At 35.9% G+C, this 23284-nt stretch overlaps 1 protein-coding gene across 10 annotated transcripts in view; it reads right to left on the bottom strand.

Moving 5' to 3' along the window:
• The window catches only part of BNC2 (basonuclin zinc finger protein 2), a 529053-nt gene that overhangs the window by 170498 nt on the left and 335271 nt on the right, over positions 1 to 23284 (bottom strand). For all 10 annotated transcript variants that reach the window (XM_069090666.1, XM_069090674.1, XM_069090665.1 and 7 more), the window contains one exon: positions 10198 to 10300. In XM_069090666.1, coding sequence (XP_068946767.1) covers positions 10198 to 10300 — 103 coding nt within the window. The remainder of the gene's footprint in view (positions 1 to 10197; positions 10301 to 23284) is intronic.

Genomic DNA, 23284 nt, shown 5'->3' with positions numbered 1-23284 from the left:
CAGCCCACTCAAATCGTCACATATTTCTTGTAGTAGCAGAAAAAATATATATTTCCAGTGTGAACCTAGTAGCTGTCAATAGTGAACAAGTTACTTCACCTCTCTGAGGCTTAGCTCATGTATAAAATAAGGATGATAATATTTGTATTAAAAGCTTCATAATAGGGTTGTTGTGAGAACTCTGTAAGTCTGAAAGCACTATATAAGTGGGAGGCATAACTGTTATAATAACTGTGACCATTATCTTTCTAGATTAACTGGATTCCAACTTTGCAACCAAACTCTGGATTTGAGTTGCTGTCTATATGGGGGAAAAAATGGAGAAAAATGTATGGCAAGACAGGAAAGGATTTAAATTGGAAGTAGGAACACAGCCACGAAATTCTGAAAGTCTTACATGATGTTCACAGACCATCTCTTCCCCAACAGAAAGAAGCAGAAGCTCATCAGTGAAGAGAGTCCACAACTGAGCTTAGGAAAATGCTATACTGATGGCATTATCTTTCTTCCTTCCTTCCTTCCTTTCTGTTCGGGAATCCTCACTCTCGTCCCTCTCATGCCAACTTTGAAAATTATCATATAGAAAATGCTAATCGGTTACTTGGAATAACATGAAGTCACAGCCTCCAAGCTTATGACAGAAAAGTCTCTATTTTGGGAGACTGGGCAGGTAGGACAGGAAATCATCACTTTATTTCTACTGATTATTGACCTTATGTTCAGTAAGTAAAGGGGAATATTAGGAATATTATATAAATAGTAGTGGGGGGTACATTTTCACAAGCAAGTAAACCTACTGTGTAAAAAATGTTTTGAGGAATTCATAAGCAATACGATGATAGAATTTAGGAATTGTCAAAAAGCTTTCTGTACTATCTACTCAAAATATTCCTAGTTTTAGTCTGTACTATTAAGCTCTCTCAATGTACATTTATTCAAATGTATTAATAAAAAATAGTCAATGAAATACTCAAAGCTAATGCTTCCAAGAATGGAATCAGTACAACTGAGAAAATCTACCACATATTGCTTAGCAATAAAGATACAGATCTAACCCAACTATATACAATTTGAGTTAAACTAAACTCATTTCTTAGATATTATGGTAAAGACAGCTGGAAAACTGCTAAACCCTGCAGCACTTAAGCAGTGAAGTTCAGTAGAACCCAGAAGGAAGAGTTAACTTGCAAAATCTAAAATCCAAGAAACATTTGATTCTAAGAATAGTACAAAGTTCACGAGTTATACAATGCTGAGTTCAGACATGAAATTGCCTCCTACATAGCTGTCCATTAGTTAAGGTGAAACAGACATAGATGGTGAACACAGTACCTTGCTTAGGGTTTTTTACAAATGAATTGCCTGGGAAAATAAGTCTAAAGTGACTTGCACTGCTAAAACCACAGTCCCATGCTAAGATGCCACTTTCATTTCTATAATACCGTTTAGATAAAACAGAAGGAAGGTGGAAGAGTGGGAGGGAAAAGAACTTGTCTTGAATAATTTGGATAAGTGTATCAATTCTCTACTTCAATTTTCTAGTGTAAGGCTGACCTCACACACATGAGTTACAATGGAAGAGAAAACATCTGTAGAAAATGAAGAGGAAAGACCTTAAATGATTCAAGCAAGCCTTTTCCAGAAGAAGTAACAGAAATATTAACCCAAGTCACTTGTAGGTGAATGAAAAATGCCACAATTGCATGGTTTGGTAGGGGGATTTGTTGAATTTTGGCTTAACATGGAGCTATTCTTTTAAAAGAAATACTCTGGCACTAAGGTTAGAGTGGAGTTCATGGGATCATAGACTGAAAGCTAGAAGGTATCTTAGAGGGCATTCAGTCCAACTGACTCATTTTTACACATGAAGAAAAAGACCCAGATTAAATAACCCAGGTTAAGTAACTGAGTGGCAAATAGTGTAACTGAAATTGCAAAGAAGGTCCACTGACTCAAAATCCAAGGACTCTATCCAATATGCTTTCTAATCTAGCCTCTGACATTCATCACTCAACTGAAACAGCTCTCTGCAAAGTCAAATGTGATCCTCTTTTCTCAGTCCTCATCTTTTGTGACTTCTATGAAGCATCTGACACAGCTGATCACTCCTCCTAGACACTATGTTCTCCCCTCTGTTTCTTTATGTTGCTTTCTTGTGTATCTTCCCACCTGACTGCTTGTTCTAAGTCACCTCTGCTGATTGATTATACATACCATACACTCTAACTATGGGAGGTACCTCCAAGGCACGGCCATAGACTCCTTTCTCTCTTCTTTTTTACTCCTTTACCAGGTAAGCACATGGGTTACCATGGCTTTAATTGTCATCTCTCTTCAGATATCTCTCAGATCTAGCCCCAGTTTTTCCCCTGAATTTTAATTCCTTATCACCAAATACCTCCTGGAAATTTCAAACTGGATATTCCATATGCATCCCAAACTCAACATGTACAAAAAAGAATTCATTATCTTTTCCTTAAAACCTATCCCTTTTCCAAACTTTCCTATTTCTATGAAGGTCACCACCATCCTTTCAGAAAATCCAGTTTTTAAATTTCTGTGTCTTCCTTACTCCAACATATCCCAACAACTGCCATATCTTAGTAATTTTATCTCCACAAGTTCCTCATTTCTCCCCTTTTCTCTATTCACACAGCTGCCTTCTTAGTTCAGAACTTAAATCACCTCTTGCCTGAATTATCACAATAGCCTCTTAACTTACAGACCTCAAGCTTCTCTTCACTCCAATCTATGTTTCACACAACAGCCAAAGAGGTTTTACTAAAGCACAGATCTATCCTCTACTTAATAAACTCCATTGGGTATTACCACAAGGGCCAAACACAAACCTCTACTTCACAACTGGGGCCCAACCTGTGATTGCTGCTTTATCAGACGCTACTACTCTTTCATCTTTGGCCAATATGATTTTTTTCCCATTCCTCATATATTGCAATTTAGCTATCATTTCTATGTCCATCTTAAATGCTTCCTTCAAGTTTTAGTTAACATGCTACTTTCTTCAAGAAGCTTTTCCTGGTCACACATAACACCAGTGACATCTCTGTGAGATTATCCCCACATTATCACATCTCTATCTCTATCTATATACATATCTTATATATATCTATACATATAATCTATAGATATATGTATGGTCTAAATAATGTCTATATATATAATCCACAAGTACGGTTTGTATGTGTATCTATAGAGATATTCGTCTCTTTTGTTTCCCCCATTATATTGTAAGCTCTTTCAGGGTAGGGGATGTTTTTGCATTTCTTAGTATTCCCTGTGGTTTAAAAGAGACAAACACAAAGTAGGCACTTTAAATGCTTATTACATAACTCATCTTGACCTCTTAAGAGTCTCTTAGTTTCCTCCAAGACTCTGTGTGTGTGTGTGTCTGTTTCTGTCCATCTGTGTGTCTGTGTTTATGCTTTCTTCTTCAATAGAATGTAAGTTCAATCAAAGGGAATGCACAGCTTTATAGTTCTTTGGGCAGAGTTCCAAATTTCTCTTCAGAATCTGTAACTGAATGAGATAATAAAAAAGGGAAAAGGACCCATGTGTACAAAAATATTTATAGTAGTTCCTTTTGTGCTGGCCAAGAATTGGAAATTGAGGAGATACCCATCAGCTGGAGAATGGCTGAACAGACTATGGTATATGAATGTAATGGAATACTATTGTGCTATTAAGAAATGAGCAGGCAGATTTCATAAAAACCTGGAAAGACTTACATGACCTGATGCTGAGTGAAGTGAGAAGAACCAGGAAAACACTGTACACGGTAATAGCAACACTGTGCAATGGCCAACTTTGATAGACTTAGCTCTTCTCAGCAATACAATGACCTAAGACAATTCCAAATAGCTCATGATGGGAAATGTTATCCACATTTAGGAAAAGAACTATGGCATCTAAATGCATATCAAAGCATACTATTTTCTCCTTTTTGGTTTGTTTTTTTCTTTTTTGTGATTTTTCCCTTTTGTCCTGATTCTTCTTTCACAATGTGACTAACATGGAAATATGTTTAATATAATTTTAATATGACTGCACACGTATAGCCTTTATCAAATTGTTTGCCCTTTTGAGGAAGGGTAAGAAGAAGAGGGGAGGAGAAGAATGGAGAGAGGAAAATATTTGGAATTCAAAATCTTATAAAAGTTGAAAACTCTCTTTATATGTAATTGGAAAAAATAAAATACTATTACCTGAAGGTCGGGGGGAGAGAGAAAAGAATGCAAGTTCCTACAGGGCAGAGGCCTTTTCACTTTTGCCCAGAGCCTAGCACAGTGCCTGACACCTAGAAAGTATTTAATAAATGTTCAGTCTTTGATTGACTTATCACTTTACTAAAGCACATTAAGTGTCTTTATTACTTTTTTTTTCTTTTTGGAGGGCAATTGGGGTTAAGTGACTTGCCCAAGGCCATATGGCTACTTTTTGTGTTAAGTGTCTGAGGCCAGATTTGAATTCAGGTCCTCCTGACTCCAGGGCTGGTGACTCTATTCACTGTGCCACCTAGCCGCCCCCAAGTGTCTTTATTACTTTAAACAAAGAAACGCAGGGTGGTTTCTTTGGTCTACATCTTCTTCCCTTCCCTAAAAGAGGTCACACTTTAGTGGTTTTAAAAGCTACTACTGTTGCCAACCTTTTGGTAATGAGACTCTCTGTACTTAATTAGGCTAGTATTCAGATGGAGACACTCCATGCAAAACTGGTTTTTTCCTCAAAGACCTTTGTAGATGGATAGGATTCACCAGAGACTATACTGTATTTGGATAGCCTTTAAGAACCAAGACCACAAATGGGACACTAAAAATGAATTTTCATAGAGTTCTTTCTTTATTAAGCAACATATTAGGCTCAAATAACCAGCAATGATAGTTTAAGGGCAATAAAATCATTCATTATGTCAGTAAGACATGTGATAAATCAAAATTCTTAATGTTATCAAAGTGTTACCAAAACTTACTTTTCTAAATGAACCATTTTCTCATTTCCCTACTAATCTACCAAATATTCCTCTTGCGTGAAAATTTATGGTATCATACACCAAGAGTCTTCTTTAAATCTCGCTATGTGAATCCTGAAGTATTTCCTAAAAGAATTCAAAAGTTATATTTTGTTTTGTTTCAACAAGAGAAATGTCATATTAAACTAATTCTTTGATTTAGAAAATAAATTTCTTATAGGTGGAGAACCTATATGCCATACTGAAAGAATTCAAATTGAATCTAGATTCTCACAAAATGGTAATATAATGGAAATGCATGGTTCTCTTCATGAATTATCTACTTAGCAATATCCATGGCTTTGTTTATGTTGAGCATGGTTAGTATCTGGATTGAAGACCACAATGAAATATGAAGTACTATAGACCTGGTCATATCATGGAACCTAAGAAAAAGTACCCAAGTTTCAATCCTTGACTTACACTTACTAGCTCTGAAACTTGCATATAAATCACTTAACCTTTCTTGGCTTCCATTTCCTGTAAAAGGAAACACCATCATCTCAACATGGTGCACTGTAGAGATTGTGGAACATGAGGTCAGGAAATTTGGGTTCAATTCCTAACTCTGACAATCTCTAGCTATGACACTGGACAAGTTCACTTTCCTCATCTATAGAATAAGGATAATAACATTTCATTGCCTACTTCATAGGACTGTTGTGAAGAAAGCACTTTGTAAACTGCAAAGCATTTATCAAAAGTGAACTTTTGTTATCTCAAAAGAATAAAAACTGCAGGTGAGCCAATGGAAATATGCAAGACAGGGCAAAGGAAAGGCAATATAGTATATAATGCCTAGGATCAGGAAATCTTATAAAATAAAGAATCAAGGACTTCCATGACTGAAAAAAGGAAGTGGATGAATTGGAGAGAAAATTAAGACAAAACAAAAGTGATATTCCAAGTACACCCTTGATACTTACTAAATAATAAAAATTAAAAATACCAGAGGAAAGCTTCTCATCCTTTATGGAGTATTTACCAAAAAAAAAGAACAAGAATTATGAAGCATGAAATGTGAAAAGCCTGTGATCCATACCAGTGAGACTATGGCTATAAAAGGTTATTAGAGGAAAAGGAGGTCATGAAAACTCCAGACATTCCATTTAACCTACAGGTTATACAACTTAACCTATAGATTCAGATCCTACTATGAAGTGACTCGGGTAACAGGTATATTTCACTTTACAAAACAGATATATTTTCTGGAAAAATGAATATAAATAATTTTAATCCTCACAGTTCATATTGAAAGTAATTGAGTGAATACTTTATTTTAAGGTAAAGAAATGGTTAGTGAGGCAGACACTCTAGTTTTCCTGTTGTTAGTTATAGAATTTTACTTCAATGGAGAATGAAAGGAATGGGTAATAAAGGACTTTTAGTGTATATAAATGGCAGGTTTCAACAGTCTTTTACAGTGTATAGGTGCTAAAGATGGTATACTGCAAAGGTAGTGGTGACCATGAGGAGAAGGACTGTAGAATCGTGGAAAGATCACTGATTTGTGAGTCAGAAGACCTAGGTTGAATCATTGTTCCACCATTTACTACCTCTTTGATCAAGGACAAAGTGCTCAGTCTCTCTAAACATCAATTTCCTCATCTGTGAAATAAAGGCCTTGGATTAGATTATCTCCCACAGTACTTGCCAGCTCTAAATGGATGACCTCATGAATTAGGCCTTGGCAGAACAAGGGCTCAGGGTCAACAGAACCTATTTACCTATGACACAAAAGGAGCCCTTTGATAACTCTGTTCTCACATTGATATCTTCCTTTTAGCACTCCTGAATAGAAAAGAAGTGACATTGAAGGAATCCTTTCTTTTTCAAGAAGCACAGATCATTTTAGATGAAGGGAAGCAAAATATAGAGAAAACAATGGAAAATGGGGAAAAAAATCCCACAGACTAGAAATTGTCATGTGAAAGAACCTAACAGTGGCATGGTGCCCTCTCTTCTTCAAAAATTCCAACCCTAGAAATGAGCACCTCTTTAGTGTATTAACTGCACAAGTCTGTCAAGAAAAAATATTTGAATGCTGCATTTCTACATTCTTTTTGACCTATATTCTTCATTATGGTTCAGGATATAAAGGTTGGAAAAGCTTATTTAGCATTCACATTAAAAAGTACATGTTTTAATTCAAGTTGTAAACCACAATATATTCTGCTTCATATTAAAGCTTAAGAGTTGAAATTCATTAATGAAAAAAGTAGAAAATCCCTAATTAATTCAGTGGGAACTACCCATTAATATTCAAGAAGAGATTTTGAAACCGTTTAAAGGAAGTAATTTCTGAAGAGCAACCCTACTCACTGAGTCATTTCAAAACCCAGGTGCTATAGTATATGATGAATTAATCAGTTGCCTTCTTAATGTCTTTCTCAAAATTTTTGGAAGACAGCTAAGGTAAAAAAATTAAACAAGTTTGTCACTGTCTAAGAGAACTGACTCAGAAGTTCATCAACTGATTATACACATAAAATACACATATGTGCATCATATAAAATTTATATTATACATACACACATAATATACACAAGTTTATATGACTCGTTTCACTGAGCCATGAAATTTAAACTCTAAAACACAGAAATCAGGGATGTTGTTTGAAAGAAAGAAGAATCTAGTCAAAAGGTCCAAACAAATATTCAGAAGATTTTACGCAGGATGTGGTTTTGAAATACAAACTTTTTTTAAAGGAATACTTGAATTTAGTATTTGAATTTTTTTAATTTCTTGGCAACAAGAATTTAGAAAAATATTTTAACAGCACCAGATCAGGTGGGGTATATTCAGGAATCTCAAAAACAGTTCTATGAGATGGGTTCTGGTGGTCTTGTTTCTATCCCTTCCACTTTGAGATAAAACCACCTACTAGAAAATCCAAGTCACGTTGTTGTTTTTCTTTTTTTTTTTTTTTTCAGGACTTGTATGTGTGTAAGACAGCCAAAGAAGACTGCTGTGTTTCACCTCAGAGCAGAAATAATTGGAGACATGATTTCAGGGTTTCTGTGTAGGGGGAGGGGGTGAAGCAATTAGTCTGAATGCTAGGGGCAAGAAAAGTGGGAGCTCTCAAGCCCACCGCCAACTCAAAGGCTAGGAGCCAACCACTCACTGTCATGTATGTGGTAATGAAGGAAAAGGAGAGTTTGGGATCTGCATAACTGAATGTGCATATTTGAATTGCATAGAGGTATGTGTATGTGTGTGTATATGTAAGAGAGAAAGGAAATGAGGAAAGAGAGAGAAGAAAATGGAACACAGTGAGAGGGGAAAAGGGGAAGGAGGGAAAGACCGAGAGAGATTAAGGTTAAATATTTTTCACTTATCCTGGTGAAATCTGAAGAAATATATGTTGACTTTAGCATACAAACAACACAATAACTACGTATGATATGCTAAGTATAAGGATTTTTATAACAAAAAATGTTAAGGCAAAGTTTGCAAGAGTCATATCACTCATATATAATCTTGCAAATAGTTGCTCTCTGAGAAATTTCCAAGTGGGAAAAATGCTAATTTATTTATTCCTTTGCCAGTGCAACTTTCATATATGGAACTAGAATATCAAACAACAACAAATCTGTAGATAGTACGCTTTTTTTTTATTGTGGAGGGAGAGTGGGCTGCCAAAGGCTACTGAATGAAACCAAAGTTGATGGGTAAGTAGAGAAAACCATTGGGTTTCGATGCTGACAATACTGTAATTCATCCATTTCTCCATTAACTAAATTTGGCCAATTGCCACCAGGTACTGTGTATATTCTCAATTTTTATAAAATAAAACATTTTTGCTTAAGTGTCATGGCTTGTCACTTGCGCAAAAATAGTAAACTGGGTTTGGGGGCCAGTAGGGAAAGCAATAGGATGCATCAATTCATTCAAGCTAGAAGGGGAACCACTCAGTAAAATAGCATGTAAAGGAAACTAAGGACCACCGTATGGACTACAGAAATAACGAGGCCAGTGTTGGAACAGGTCATTGCACTGCTGTTACATGGGCAGAAACATGTTCCATTGCTGCCTATAATATGGAATTGTGTCTATCTCTGTCAAATATTCTATTTCCAGCTCTGGTAGTACTATGTAGATACCTCCCTTCAACTTCTTATTCCTTCTTCCATCACATTGCATTAACATGACTGAAGTTTCTCTCACACACCTAGATAACAACATGAAATCAGGAATCGACAATAGATGAACACCATTTTGAGGTTCTGTGTTGAGACTAGAGATCTTGCTAGAATAACAGGAAATTTATTAAAATTCAGTTCTACTGGACACTTGGCACTACAAGGAATGAAGAGTATGCCCACTTGGGGCCAATATCCTGGAATGTCTGAAGTAATTTCAGGCACAGATTTCTTCTGTGAACACTATTTATCATAATCACTCAGCTTCTGATCCCTGCCCTAATCCAGGTGAATAAAACCCTACCCATGAATTCTGTTTCTACTTTTCCTATAATGATATGTAATAGACGTCCACTGAACATGATACAATCAAGCTATGTGTAGAGGAATTGTTGTGTTTACCTGGCAAAAAGCCACTTCCATTTCAGTCTTCTCTTTGTATATTCTTTGCCCCCATATCACAACAAATTAAGATTCATTTTTACATATTATTTTCATGGACATGGGCCAAAAATCTTCTCTCCTCTCTTACCCTTCCTTAGCCCCTTGTTCCATCCCCCCAGCCCCAATTTAACATCTGGTGGCATGAATTTCAGCTACTTGAGCCTATTATAAGGGTGAGCAGCCTTAGAAGTCTTTTTGCTCAGCCAGAATATCTGCCAATTTCATTCTGACGTCCAGGCTTTGAAAGGCTGACTGTGGTATGTTTGAGTTTCCATCAGGCCGCTGCTATGTGCAATATGAACTCTGCAGACCAACCATACTATAAACATCTGGCCCTTCTGCTGAGAGCTGCTAGCATAGCGTTACTTCTTGGAGACTAGAATATGCTCTTTGAGCCTCACACGGAAATGGCAATGAACTGAGTGCTTCCACCAACACTTGAGGGCACTGCCAGAAAAACTGGACCCCTCTTCTTTATCCCAGGACTGCTGTCTCTCTCTATATGTGTAAAACACACACACACACACACACACACACACACACACACACAATCAAAACAGGAAGTAAAGCCCACAATTCCCTCACCATGTGCCACCCATCCATGTTTACACTGATCGCAGGTCCTCAGGTTAATCTTCCCAGGCTGGAAACATTCACACGTGCAATTTACCAGTGTACAGCGGATGGCCTGAAAAAGGGAGAACAAAAACAACATTTAATTATCTGTTTGAATGTCTGCTTTCTCCCCATTTAAAAAGGAGAAAAAACCCTAAACCCTTTGGAATATAAACACTCCTCACATTTTTTAAGTAAACCTCTACCAATATAAAGACATATGTTTTAAATGAAAGTGTGGGGATGTGCAGGGAGCTGAGTTGTTGTTGTTGTTTTTAGAATAAAGCTTTAAAAAATATAAGCAGAATTCAAAGAGATGTATCAACATCGCAGAGCAAGCTGAATAAAAAAGTTCATTTCATCAATTTAATATATCTTATTACTGTAAAGTTGGATACATCCTTAAAAGAATTAGAAAGCAAAGTTTTCCTTCCACTCATGGTAGAAAATTAAAGAATCAGATTTTTTTTTATATAAGATTCTCTGTTTGATACACCAAGGAACCTTCCCACCTACCGCGCCACCACCACCCCCCCCCCCAGCCAAAACTGGTGCTTAAATCTTCAAATTTAAGTTAATCTGCTCAGTTGTAAGGCAAGATGAAACTTTAATGCAAAAAATATACATAAAATTCTACAGTGGTATTCTTCTTTCCCTAAAGTTCATTCAAATCCTTTGCTCATCTCACAGACATATAATGACAGAAGACAAGGATTTCAGTGGTTCATGAGAGGTAGCAAGGAACTTTGTATATATTGTGTCTCAATTATTTTTAGTTCTTGATGTAAAATCCATTTCTTTCTCATTTAGGAAATCATGATACTTTCATTTTTTTCCCCTTTTAGGTTAATGAAGGTGATGATGACAATAATAATAAAGAATAAGTTGTTGAGGTATTGCTTTGTGTTTAAATCAAAACGTGCAGCCAAAAGTACTCTTAAATATGAACATTCTAAACATGTAAGAATATAACTGTTTCTTGTTTTAAAAGGAATAGATTATTTTAAAAACAATTATTAAAAAAGATCATTTCATCAGTTTATATAATGAAGTTAATTAAGTCCGCATAAATGGAGTGTAACACTTTTATGAACTGAAACCTATGTTTCTAAACTGTGCTAAAGATGAACTTATGTCCCTCCAACTACTCTTAGTAAATTTGTGGTGTGCATTTGTATGAAGATTTTTAAGAAAGAAAGGATTTATTCTGACCATTCACAGATCAAGAATCTACTGTAATTACATGAACTGCCAGGAAACCATCTCCCTCTACAACTTTGGAGAAAGCTAGGATTACTGATACATGTCTGTATACACATACCACATGCATAAACAAGTATAAACAAACATGCATATATCTATGTATATATATATATATACACACAGATAAATGGATGTAGATATACAGAAAGGTAGGTATATATATGTATGTATGTATATGCACACACATATACACACACATACACACCTCAAACAATATCTATATCACTAAGCTCTACTAATTTACAAAGCAAAAATTCTCAATTATTTAAAAATTATTCATTTGTATTTAAAATATTTCATTTATAATGGATATGTATGATTAAGCTGAATTCTATCTATCAAAAACAGAGTTCAGTGGGAATATCATTGTATTATCTTACTATTTGTTATAATTTAGCCACAAAAAAGTAAAGATATTTATTGTTCAGATTGATATAAACATGAAGTTCTCAGTTTCTGATTTAGGAATTCCTTATTTTTCTGCTTCTCTGCTCTACCATCCCCTAAAACTACCTAGGCTTGCTCCCTTGCTACATTTGGAAAAATATACCACTTTCTATTATGTTGACATTTCAGGGTCCTATCTGAATGTCAACTACCCAGTAACTCATTAGCTAGGTTGTAAAACATTGCTGTATGTATCAGTGATTAAAGGAATTAGTAATAAGAAATAAGGACATGAAAGAACTGCTGACTCTAAAAGAAGAATATATGCATTTATGGGTCATGATAATAGAAAAAAAATAGTTATACCAAAAGGTACAATGTTCAAAATATGGTCAATAGTGTATTGACACTGTAATATATTGTATCATCCTTGGTAAGGAATAACATCATTCAGTAATGTGTCCAATAATGAACTCAGGAGTTAATTTCAAGTTAACAAATATTAAAGATTCAGAAAAGTAGCAATAGCTAATAGATAGATAGATAGACAGATAGACAGACAGACAGACAGACAGACAGACAGACAGATAGATAGATAGATAGATAGATTCATTGATTGATTGACAGAGGTACTTTTTATGGTTATAAAGTTGTCTGTATCACAAAGAAAAGAAAACCACCAATGGATAAATTAACATATTTATTCTCCTACTTAATGTACTTCACATTAACAGTTCTAAAAACATATAAATCTAAAAAATTAAAAAATATAAACATTCCTTACAGATCCTGTAGAATTATATACCCTCACATGCCCATAACCAACCACTACATGGCCCCAAAACAGTGCTAGGGATTTCGAATGTTAATAGCAACTGTCTTAATTAAAAATTGCTATCATTTGACAAGAATCAACAGATGACTTATAAAAATTAACTCAGGCATTGGATGGGACAGAATGACCTCTGAGAAATACATTAACTATACATGTACAAAAGAAACTATTTGACAGCTTTTAAAATAATAATGGTCTGGCATTATAGTCTATTTAAAGAATACTCCCCTTAACTTTAAAAAGGAGTCAAAAGAATGTTTGGAACTAATGAAATTGGAAATATTTCTGTTTAGGTTTATTTAAATATACATGTATTTGTTTATTAATTTACTTTCTTTTTCACTCATTCATCTACCAATCTTACTGGATTTCAATCTTACCAACTAAATTAATTGAAATATTTTGACAACTTTTATCCAAAGTCCAATTCCTTTTGTGCCTAAATATTCAAACACTTCAACTTCTTTTCTTCTGAAACAATTGAATACTCAGGTCACATTTCTTTAAATGCTAGAATGTCTACTTGTTTTAAACCCAGACTTATATGGAATATAATCATTCCTATGGGTAATGATGTATATTTAAACAATACTGTCCAAATAAATATCTTGAGTGAGCAGCTATTGGACTTCAAATGAAGATTTGTACTAAATAGTGCATTTTTAAAAAACAGTATTGAACTTTGAAATACTATATATTCTCAACAAAATAGAAGCAATGTGATCAACTGTGAGCTCACCCACACTTAAAAATAATAAATCACCAAAAAGATTTAAACCTCAAAAATGTACACACTTAAAGAATGTGGTAGGGAAGGATCCCAATGTACATGCTTTCATTTTGAAAGTTTCATTCATTTATTAAGGGACTACTGACGGCCTATTATTTTTAAAACAGCCTGCAATAAAAAGCATAAGGTATCACTGGCTTCAAGGAACTAAAAATTTTGAATTCAAACGTCTACTTTAATTAAGCGAGGCCTCCACCCAGTCTCTAACCCTTTTGGTAGAAGGAAATAAATTTCTTGACATAGATAAAATAATACGTAAGATCCTGTCTAAGGATCTTTCCAAAGCTCTATGACCCACAATTGATGGAAAAACTGAACAGGTTTTGGAGAAATGCCCCCAAAACCAAAAAAGGTTTAGGAAGTAATAAGCCTTATGAATACAAATGTTTACTGAATATCTACCAAGTAAGAGAAAGTGTGCTATGCTAGGCTCTTTGGAGGATAAAAAGATATATACAACCCCATCCTTGACATCCTAGAGGTTATAATGCAGTAGAATAACCTTAAGGAATCGGGTTTACCGAAGCCAGAGAAAATGTACAAAAAGTGAGTCTCAAAGCCATCTCTGAAGTACAGGAAGAGCTACCATGGAAAGCCATGAAGGAAAGGCCTAATTTAGGTATGTTGTAGAAAACTGAACCAGTGGTGCACTGGAATATATTGTCAAAGGAAACTATGAAGGCTCTGGGGATTTTAATAGGTATATGAGGAGGAAATTAAAAACAAAAGAAATTCACAATTCATAGTGTCGAGGAATTTAGAAGAGAATACAACATAAAAATAGAACCGAAATGGTTACATTAGCCAACATTCACCAAATGCATGAGTCAATTTTTGAAACTGCCCAAAACAATTACAAAATATCAGAATACTCATTTATCAGAATTACATTAATACTTCTAGAATAAAAAATGATACTTTAAAAGTCATTTTAAGTCATCTTTGTCTGGGGATTCAAATGAACAATTTTGTGTTAACTACACATTTAATATTTCTTTTTTAAATTAAATTTTGTTTATTTTTAGTTTACATCATTCATTTCTACAAGATTTTGAGTTACAAATATTCTCCCTGTCTTTCCCCTACTGACCACCCAAAACATTGATTCAACTGTAAACCATCCCTCCCACAATCTGCTCACTCCTATATCCTTCACCATGCCCCCTCCAACTTTCCAGTAGGGAAATATAAATCTCTATACCCCAGTACCTGTATATCTTATGGTATACATATATAAGTATTATATAAAAATACTTATATTTTTATAAGTATAAAAATTGTTGTATATAAACAACAAGTTGCGTATAAAAATAATAATAATATATTTTTTTAACATTTGATTTTAAAACTTTGAATTATAGATTCTTTCCTTTCCTCCCTTGTCACCCACCCTTACTGGAAAGATAAGCAATTCAATATAGGTTGTACATGTATAGCTACACAAAACACTTCCATAGTGGATATGTTGTGAAAGACTGACTATATTTCCTTCCATCCTATCCCGCCCCCACTTGTTCTATTCTCTACTTTGATCCCGTCCCTTTTGAAAAGTTGGTGCTTCCAACTTCCATCCCCCCCAACCTACCCTCCCTTCCATCATCCCCCCTCTCATCCCCTTTCCCCTCTATTCTCCTGTAGGGTAAGATACCCTATATACCGTGTTTCCCCGATAATAAGACCTATCCCGAAAATAAGCCCTCCCCTTACTGTGTAAGATTCCTCTAAAATAAGCCCTCACCCAAAAATAAGCCCTATTGAGATCGCTACTATAGTGAAGGTGATCCCCTGCGCTACATGCTACATTACGGTACCCTCTGTATGCACCGCTCCCCCTCCACCCCCCCGTGAAACGCACGCCGCGCTCCGAGCTGCATCCAATCAGAGTGCAGCAGTGAGTGCGTCATCCTGTTCTTCCCCAGTGATTTGCTTATTGAATAAAGGTACATTTTTTTGTTCACATTTACCTGTTTATTAAAATTGCTGCCAATGTTCATTAAAATAAGCCCTCCCCTGAAAATAAGCCCTCTGGTGTTTTTCTGTCCAAAAAATTAATAAGACAATGTCTTATTATCGGGGAAACACGGGTAGTGTGTATGTCATTCCGTCCCCAAGCCAAATTCAATGACAGTAAGGTTGACTCATTCCCTTTTGCCTTGCTGTTCTTCCCCTCCATTGTAACAGTTTTCTCTTGCCTCTTCTATATAAGATAATTTACCCCATCCTGTCTCTTCCCGTCTCCTCTCATTATATTCCTCTCAATTCTGAATTTCACCTTTTAAATATCATCCCTTTCTATTCAATTGGTCCTGTTCCCTCTGTCTATGTATAGCTGTACACATATATACACACTCACATATATATTCATATGCCCAAATACCCTCCTATAAAGATATATATATATGTATATATATATATATATGTATACACACATTTATATTCCCTTCAACTATTCTCATACTGAGAAAAGTTTCATAAGTTACAATTATTGATTTTCCATGTAGGAATATAAATAGTTCAACTTTGATAAGTTTCTTATGATTTTTTTCCCTGTTTACCTTCTCATGCTTCTTTACATCTGAATGTCAAATTTTCTATTCAACTCTAGTTTTTTCATCAAGAATGCTTGAAAATCCTCTATTTCATTGAATGACCATATTTTCCCCTGAAACATGATACTCAGTTTGCTGGGCAGGTGATTCTTGGTTTTAATCCCATCTCCTTTGACCTCTGGAATATCATATTTCAAACCCTTCGATCCCTCAATGTAGAAGCTGCCATATCCTGTGTTATCCTGATTGTGTTTCCACAGTATTCAAATTGTTTTTTCCTGGCTGGTTATAATATTTTCTTCTGAACCTGGCTATAATAATCCTAGAACTTTTCTTTTTGGGATCTTTTTCAAGAGGTGGTTGGTGGATTCTTTCAACCTCTATTTTGCCCTCTGGTTCTAAAACATCAGGGCAATTTTCCTTGAGAATTTCTTGAAGGATGATTTCCAGGTTCTTTTTTTGATTGGGGCTTTCAGGTAGTCCAATAATTTTTAAATTATCTCTCCTGGATCTATTTTCCAGGTCAATGGTTTTTTTCAATGAGATATTTCACATTGCCCTCTATTTTTTCATTTGTTTGGATCTGTTTAAAAGTATTTTGATTTCTCACAAAGTCACTAGCTTCCATTTGCTCCAATCTAATTCTGAAGGAATGATTCTCTTCACTGAGCTTATGAGATTCTTTTTTCCATCTGGCAAATTTGACTCTTTAAGGCATTGTTTTTTGGCTTTTTGAGTCTCTTTTGCCATTTGAGTTAGTTGATTTTTTAAGGTGTTTATTACCTTCAGTCAGGCTGTTGACTCTCTTTTCATGATTTTCTTGCATCACTCTCATTTTTCTTCCCAATTTTTCCTCTTCTTCTCTTACTTGATTTTCAAAATCATTCTTAAGCTCCTCTTTGGCCTGTAGCCAATTCATATTTTTTCTTGGAAGCTTTTGATGCAGGAGTTCTGATTTCACCGTCTTTCTCCTGTTGCATGCTTTGATCCTTTTTGTTCCCAAAAAAGGAATCCAAAATCGGATTGCTTGTGCTTGCTTTGCTTCCTTTGTTTGCTCATGTTGCCACTCAATTACTTGACACTTGAGCTTTTTGCCACACTAGAACTCTGCTTCCAGAGAGGAAAGCTTTGTCTCAAATTGCTGGGGTTTTCTCAGCTGCCGGAGCTATTAGTTGGGTACCCTCTCCGAAGCCTCCACAGGCTATGGCACACAGTTCACACACCCCAGGACCTCCACCCTAGACAGCAATCCAGATCCAAGCTGGTTGAAGAAAGAGTGATTACCCCTCAGACTTGTTGCTTGGTCCTCCTATAATCTGCAGGCCAGGAGCTCTGAAGCAGCCACACAGCAGCCGCTTCTCCCTGCAGGGGCAGAGGCCAGACTGCATTCCAGACCCCTGGTTCCCACAAAGTCCACACTGAACTCTAACTTTGTCTTTGGCATTTATGGGTTGATAATTCTGGAACCACCACAGCTGCTTGTGATCCACTCTCCCTCCGTCCCTCCAGCTAGGGCTGCTTATGGCCACCTTGAGGCTAAAACTAAGGATTCATACAGGGCTGGGCTCTTCTCCCAGTGCACTGCGATGGACCCTTCCTGTTGGCCTGCTGGGCTGTCTTAACAGGAGGTTTGTTCTCTTTGTCACTTTGTAGGTTCTGTAGCCCTAAAGAGTCATTTTTATAGGTATTTGAGGCAGTTATGCAGGGAGCATATGGAGTTTTCCTGCTTCTACAGATTTATTATTTCTTACTTGGGAATATAAAGAAAGACAAAAATAGCCCCTGCCCTCAAGTAGATCACATTCTAATGAGGGAGAAAGTATACAAAAAAACTAGAAATGAAAGTCAATATAAGAAATGAAGATATTAGAAACTGGCAGACTGTGTGACGGGAGTGAAGTCTTGAAGGAAATGAGGCAAAGCAGGAGAAGTGAGGCATGAAAACATTCTACAATTGGGCATATCCAATGAAGAGAAAACTGACAGAAGATAGAGTGCTATAAGTAAGCTAGTATAGTTGACTCATAGAATAAATGAAGTTTAAAAAAAACTACAAATGTAGAAAGAAACTGGGTTATGAAAACCTTTAAGACAAAAACCTGATATCTGATCCTAGAGATAAATAATAGGGAGCTACTGGAGTTTATTGAGTAAGGGATGTCAATCAATTTGATAGGCGACTAGAGGATGAATTGGAGTGGAAAGAGATTTAAGGGAGGGGCACTGATTAAAAGGCTATAATAATGGTCAAATCAAGAGGTAATGAGGGCTTGAATTAGGTTGGTAGATATGTGAGGTAAGACTAAGTGACACAAAGGAGAGAGATTGTGATTGAAGAGATGTCAAGGTTTTGTGATGGACTGCATACTTGAGACAAACTACTTACTAGGTTCTAGGATAAGTAAAAGGGTATGCCTCATCTAGAAAAGTGAGACAATGGAAAGAGAGAATACAAATAAGTCAAATTTATGCCTTTTATTTTAAGGCTTAATTTTGGCTACTAAGTTTATTCTTTTCTCCCATCATGCCAGAAACTACTAATAAGTAACCCATTTCAGGGTTCAATTACCCTAACCAGCCCATTTCCTCTTGTTAAATCTTCTAAGGAAACAAAATCAAAGTGAATAGAGAACTGGTCTCAAGAATCAGCAAGAAGCCAGGTTCCTAGTGCAAAGTCAAGGACTCACCTGAGTTCTACCAAATTTCCCTCCAAACAATGTTAAAATAAACACCTCAAAATGAATTCTGAAGTAGCAAAACCTACAAAAGGATGAAGTGACATAATTTTCCAGCCCAAAACAACTTAGAAAGTCAGCAGGAAAGGTCTGTTTCACTGCAGTCCAGCACAGGATCAATCTAGGAAGCCAGGAGCATGTCAGAGGGGCAACTGAAGCAGCAGTGGTGGTGGCTTCCAGAGCTCTCAGGTCATAGATGGTAAGGGGGGGTCAGGCAACTGTTTAGAATGAAATTCCAGTAGATCCATTCTTGACATGGGGAACAGCACTCTGTTGCTTTACCAATACATGGCATTCCAGGTCACAGTACCAAAGTAAAGAGGAGCACTAGCAAGAGCAGAGACCCTGGTCATAATTCCAAGGAAGAAAAGATTGCTTGTGTTGCTCACAGTCCAGAACAGAGCAGGAGAGCAGTGACCATACCTCTCCTTAGATCATATCACCTTGGAGGAATCAAAAACTTACAGACCCCCTGAACTAGCTTTGAAAACAGAAGCATGAAAAACCTAAAGCTGCACTCCAGGAGCAGAACGCGATTTTAAGATAAACTTAAAAGTCGAGAAATAGGCTGGAAAAATGAGCAAACAATAACAACAAAAAGAACCTGACCATAAAAAAATTATGATGGTGACAGGGAAAAAGCAAAACACATACTCAGAAGAAGACAACAAAGTTAAAACTGTTACATCCAAAGGATCAAAGAAAATTGTAAATTGGTCTCAGGCCCAAAAAGGATTCCTGGAGGAGCTCAAGATGTATTTTAAAAATCAAATAAGAAAGGCAGAGAAAAAAATTGGGAAAGGGAATGAGACTGACAGAAGAAAATCATGAAAATTGTTAATAGTTTGGTAAAGGAGGCACAAAAATACTGTAGAAAATAGCAATTTGAAAAAAAGAAAGAATGGAAAAGATGATTTCTTAAAAACAGAGGAAGACAAAATAACTGGCAGTGTAACCTTGACAGGAAGAAATCTAATGAAGAGATGATTGCCTTACAAAGCAAAATGGGCCAAATGGAAAAGCATGTATAAAAAATTCACTGGGGGCGGCCAGGTGGCGCAGTGAGTAAGAGCACCGGCCCCAGTGTCAGGAGACCTGAGATCGGTTCTGCCTCCGATACTCAGCACCCACACAAAAATAATAATAACTGGCCATGTAACCTTGAGCAAGTTACTTAACCCGATTGCTTTAAAAAAAAAATCACTGAAGAGAACTTTAAAATAGGATTGGCCAGATTGGGGCGGGGGGAGATAAAAGTTCACTAAAGAAAACAATTGCTTAAAAATTAGAATTGGGCAAATGAAAGGGAATGACTCTGTGAGACAGCAAGTAACAATAAAACAAAATCAAAAGAATGAAAAAATAGACGAAAATGTGAAATATCTCATTGGAAAAATAACTTATCTGGAAAACTGATGCAGTAAAGATCATCTGAGAATTGTTGAACTACCTAAAAGTCATGGTTCAGAAATTGTCTAGAAAACATATTTTAAGATATTATCAAGGAAAAGAAAGAGCCCTTGTATCCTAAAAATCAGAGGGTAAAATAGAAAATGAAAGAATTCACTGATCACCTCCTAAAAGAGATCACAAAATGAAAACCCCCAGGAATATTATAACCAAATTATAGAGCTCCCAGGTCAAGGAGAAAATATTACAAGCAGCCTGAAAGAAACAATTCAAATATTGTGGAGCCACAGTCAGGATAACACAAGTTTTAGCAGTTTCTACATTAAAGGATCATAGGGCTTACAATATGATATTCCAAAGGGCAAAGTAGCTAGAATTACAACTAAGAATCACCTACCCAGCAAAATTGAGTAAAATCCTTCATGGTGAAAAAAATTAGACATTTAAATAAATTAGGAACTTCCAAGCATTCCTGATGAAAAGACAAGAGCTGAATAGAAAAATCAGACTTTCAAATATAGAACTCAACAGGAACACAAAAAGGTAAATGAAGACATCATAAGTGATTCAATAAGGTTAAACAGTTTACTTCACTACATGGGAAGATGATACTTGTAACTCTTATGAACTTTCTCATTATTATGGCAGAGAGAAGGTCTATAAATAAAAAGAGGACATGAGTGTGACTTGACTGTGATGAGATGATATCAAAAACATAAAATTAAGAGGTGAAAAAGAGGGATGGACTGGGAGAAACAGTAAAGGGAGGTAAAATGGGGTAAATTATCTGACATAAAAGAGGCAAGAACTCTTTTACATTGAAGGGATAGATGTGGAGGTTGGTATATCACACTTTAACCTTACTCATCAGAATTGGCTCAAAGAGGGAATTACATACATACCCAGTTGGGTAGAGAACTCTATCTCACCCTACAGGGAAATAGGAGGGGGAAAAGGATAAAAAGAAGCAAAGGTAGTAGAAGGGAGGGCAGATTGGGGGACACAGTGGTCCAAAGCAAAACACTTTTGAAGAGGTATACCATGAAAGTAGACAGAAAGACAGACAGATAAATGGGGGGGGGGGGAGGGGAGAATGGTACATAGGATGGAGGGAAATGCACAGTAATCATAATTGTGAAAAAAAGATTTACAGCAAGTTTCTTTGATAAAGGCCCCATTTTTCAGATATATAGAGAACTCAGTCAAATTTATAAGAATGCAAGTCATTCCCCAATTGATAAATGGTTAAAGGATATGAGTAGGCAGTTTACAGAGGAAGAAATCAAAGCTATGTATACGCATTATGAAAAAAAAACGCTCTAAATCTCCATTGATTATAGAAATGTAAATTAAAATAATCCTGAGGTACTAACTCATATCTAACAGATTGGCTAATATGATAGAAAAGGAAAGTGATAAATTATGGAGGTGTTACGGAAAAATTGGGACACTAATATCACTGTTGGTAGAATTGTAAACTGATTCAACCATTTGGAGGAGCAGTATGGACTGCCCAAAAAACTATAAAACTATGCACACCCTTTGGTTCAGCAATACTACCACTAGGCCTGTATTACAAAGAGATTTCTTTTTTAAAAAATGTTTAAGAAAGGAACTATATATACAAAAAATATTTATAGTAGCTCTTTTTGTGGTGGTGAAGAATTGGAAATTGAGAGGATGACCATCGACTGAGGAATGGTTGAACACATTGTACTATATGATTGGGATGGAATACTATAAGAAATGATGAGCAGGATGCTTTTAGGAAAACTTGTAAAGACTTGCATGAACGAATGCAAAGTGAAATGAGCAGAATCAGGAGAACAGTATACACAGTAACAGCAATACAATGATCCAAGACAATTCAGAAGGACTTATGATGAAAAAATGCTATCCATCCCCAGAGAAAGCACTGACAGCATCTGAATGCAGACTGAAGCATACTTTTTTAAACTTTCTTTATTTTTCTTGTTTTGGAGGGGAGGGTTTGGGAGAGTCTATGTTTTCTTTCACAATTTAACCAACATGGAAATATGTTTTATGTGACTGCACACGTATAGCCTACATCAAATTGCTGTCCTTTATCAATGGGGGGGGGAGGGAAGGGGGAATGTAGAACTTAAAATTTTGAAAAATGAATTTTAAAAATAGTTTTTACATGTAACTGGAAAAAAAATATTTTAAAGTAATCAAGAACACCTGGGTTTAAGTTCTACCTCTAATACATACTGGTTGTGGGACCTTGGCCAAATAATAAGTCACACTGTATGTAATATTTGCTACAGTTATCTATAGAATTTCTAGTATAAAAACAGCCAATGAAGACACATTGACAAGTTAAGGAAACACTTTTAAAGAGGGCAACTCCAATTATAATTAAGGAAGTATGTTCTATAAGTACTTCTAACTTGGAAAAAACAGAATTACAAGAACAGAACTTTATAAGCTCTTTGTTTAAGGAGTGGCACAAGAAACCACAGTGACTCCAAAGCAAATGCTCTTATGCATTCTGTTTTCAAAGGAAGTGCTCAGCAATAGCTTCCTGGATAATGGGGCTGTCTCATATATATTTATACATTCCTTGTATTTTGGTTATAATGTAAGAATCACCCTATGTACCAGTCCTAATACAGTGTCTCACATTTCCACAGAGACTAGAGCAGACCCAAAGAAATTTTTCTAACAGCAACAGAATGAATGTAACAATATTGAAGTTCAATTTCATACCAAAGACAGATTTCTCCCTCTTTTTCTCACTGTAATGGTAAGGGAACTTGAAAACCTTCTCTGTTCCTTAATAGGCCTAGGGAATTTGAAGATCTTCCCTGCCCCCTAATGGGCCTCACTTGAAGCCCAACAAGAGAAGCTTGCTTAGGGGCGGCTTGTTTTTCAGTAAGGTCCACAAGTTTTGTTATTTTGTAATTCGGCAGTGAGGGATCATGAAGGTTGTGATGTCCTGTGACCCTAGAGAAGGTTTTATATAGATAGATGATTAGATAGATAGATAGATAGATAGACAGACAGACAGACAGACAGATGATAGATAGATAGATAGATAGATAGATAGATAGATAGATAGATAGAT

Source organism: Petaurus breviceps, unplaced genomic scaffold (genome assembly GCF_028583685.1).
Source record: "Petaurus breviceps papuanus isolate PSGF00001 unplaced genomic scaffold, PetGlider_PUasm1.0 187, whole genome shotgun sequence".
In the NCBI taxonomy this organism is placed as follows: Eukaryota; Metazoa; Chordata; class Mammalia; order Diprotodontia; family Petauridae; genus Petaurus; species Petaurus breviceps.
The sequence above is the reverse complement of the archived record's forward strand: the minus strand, read 5'-3'. Positions and strand labels throughout refer to the sequence as shown.